This window comes from Echinops telfairi, unplaced genomic scaffold (assembly GCF_000313985.2).
Source record: "Echinops telfairi isolate 266 unplaced genomic scaffold, ASM31398v2 ScPeMD7_7412;HRSCAF=8450, whole genome shotgun sequence".
NCBI classification, from domain to species: domain Eukaryota; kingdom Metazoa; phylum Chordata; class Mammalia; order Afrosoricida; family Tenrecidae; genus Echinops; species Echinops telfairi.
This window is the reverse complement of record NW_022111312.1, coordinates 7,901,387-7,903,879: the sequence shown is the minus strand read 5'-3', so window position 1 is coordinate 7,903,879 and position 2,493 is coordinate 7,901,387. Positions and strand designations below refer to the sequence as shown.

Here is a 2,493-nt window from a genome sequence, read left to right as displayed (position 1 = left end):
CACCACCCTTGGACGAGGATCACAAAGCCAGAAAGGCAATGAGAAGTGTAGCCCTTCACAGGTTACGGCGTCTGTACAGAGCCTTACCAGCAAGAGGGTTCTAGGCAGCGTCTTCAAAGCCGCCTCCTCAGGTGGAAAGAACCACTTACAAAGCCAAGGGGATTTTCTGGCAAGACAGAGCCTAAAGGTCCCAGCAGCTTTTAAAAAAACTCAACTTTGAATCGTTATACCTGCTGAAGCTTAACAGCAGTCCACCGGTCCTGTGTAAGGGGCCACTGCTGATCAGTGTATGCACCCCGAAAGGCTGTCTCTAGACCTGCCACAGTTTGAAATGCCATACCCAAGAGGGAACAAAATAATCTGCAGAAGCCTCGTCAGTCCATTCAGAGTTTTATTTTTATTCAGCTCCACGGAAACAGCAAAAACGAACACTACAGTCAGCAACCCCCGACCAGCTTGACTGACACCCGTGAAAGGGGATGGAGCCAACAGGCCCGGACGGCTTTCAGGGGCCCACGGTCAGCTCTCGCTCAGTACTCCACTGCTCCCAACAGCCGGGCCTCCCCGCCAGACACAGCGGTTTGCTTTCAAGGGTCAAGTTTGCTCTATCACTACAGAGCTGGTCTCTTTCCCTGGATTTTATTTCTCTCGTCTTTAAATTCTGGGTTGCTATTTGCATAAGGAACAATTTGGTGGGCCTCATCAAGAGTCCCAAAACATCACCCTGAAGGGAGTTCAAATGTGGTGAACCCATGAGCGGGGACTGTGAGCCGGAAGTACAAGGGAAAGTCACCTTAGCTAAACTACTCTCTGATCTTTCAAGTCTCACCTATGGGAAGGAACAGGGAGGAGGAGGAGGAGGAGGAGGAAGAGGAGGAGGAGGAGGAGGAAGAGGAGGCATCGACATGCGTCACTGAATCGGAGAACACAGCTGGGGCCTCGGGACCAGTCTGCACATCCCTGCTGGCCCTACTTCCCCGACAGCTGCTCGTACAGCTTGGGCACGTAGTCGTCCCATTCAGCTTGGTAGCACGTGCCAGCAACGGGGGAGCCGAGCTCGTACTTTTTGCGGAAAGACGCCACCTTGAATTTGCCTCGGTGGTCTCCAGAGCGGTTGCTGAGCGTGGGCTCATCACACTTCAGAGGCCGGGCCTGCTCGTAGACCAGCCAGACGTAGCGGTGGAGGCCTGGGGGAAGAGACGGAGGAAAGATGGAACACTCTTACAGGCACCGGGGCGGGCGACGGCCATCCAGCGTCACGGAGTGTGGGAGGGACTGCCCTGTGGCTGCCCACTGCTCTTAGCATCCTGTCCGAGCTCTCCCTCAGTCTCAAAGGGCCAGTCCTTACCCCCCCTTGAGCCTTGCCTCCTTCCTTCTCCTGACTCTCAAGACCCCGGGCTTCTCAAATAGGAGCCCTTTCCCCCCCTCCACTGGAGCGGAATGCCTGCTTAGTCCTGTCACAGTAACCCCGTGACCCGAGAGGCCCTGGGGCACGCCGATGCCAGCACATGGCTGCTAACAAAAGGGGGACCCCACCAGGCTGCTCTCTGGGGTGGCTCAGCTCCAGGGTTTCTAGGAGTTAAGATCGACTCCACGGCAGGGGTTTGGTTTTTATCAGTATCTCTGTACTTCCCAAACCTCCTTCCTCTGCAGACGGAGATCTGCTTTAAAATGACCCACGCTCACTTGGGCCAACTCATGGCAAAGAATGTTTTAAAAGCAGCCAGCAAGCTCCAATGAAGTACCGGACACAAATGGTAGTATGACCATCATTTAAAAAAAATAGTCTTTTTTTTTTTTTAGTGAGTGCAACTTACGATGTGCTGGGTTTCATCTATTTATCTATGTATGAACAACAGAGTTTTACTCATTTTCAGCAGGACACACTTAGACTTTGGTGGCCGGCTCCTTTATGAGAGCCGTGTGGGCAGATGGTTACAGAGAGCTTTGCTGGCTCGCAGGGGAAAGCCACGTATATCCTTTGTGGCATTTTCTCTTTAAAAGCCATGGTCTACTTGAGGCGAGGAAAATGCATCTAAAAAGAGAAAGCCGGGTTACCCCAGTTAAAAGTAAAATCCCGTATCTGGCGTGGGTGTGCAAAGACCCGGTGACATTTCTGGAACTACTGGTGGGCACTAATTGTTTTTTCTTTCTCTCTGGCCTCAACATGGGAGAAGACATGTCAGCAAATTGGCTGTGAAAGGTAAACCCTATTTAGCATGCCTCCACATTTGGCTAGCAACGTAAAATTTTGTTTCATGTCATTAATAATGGTGCTTTATAAATCAATAATCTTGCCACAACTTCAAAAAAAAGTCTTTTAAAGTTATTGAAGATGTAAATTACTTACAAGTAAAGAAACAGTTAAGAAGCCCATGAAAGATCATTAGCCGGTCAGGTCACACACAATAAAACCACCACGTAAACAAGCGGCCATCTAGCTCAGAAGCAACAAAGCCCACATGGAACAACATATCAACCTGTGTGATCACG

At 50.6% G+C, this 2,493-nt stretch overlaps 1 protein-coding gene across 1 annotated transcript in view; it reads right to left on the bottom strand.

The window, feature by feature from the left end:
• Positions 1-374: 374 nt before the first annotated feature.
• Positions 375-2,493, bottom strand: part of PEBP1 (phosphatidylethanolamine binding protein 1) — a 7,024-nt gene continuing 4,905 nt past the window's right edge. The window contains exon 4 of the mRNA XM_004709558.2: positions 375-1,187. Coding sequence (XP_004709615.1) covers positions 970-1,187 — 218 coding nt within the window. The 3' untranslated portion in view covers positions 375-969. The remainder of the gene's footprint in view (positions 1,188-2,493) is intronic.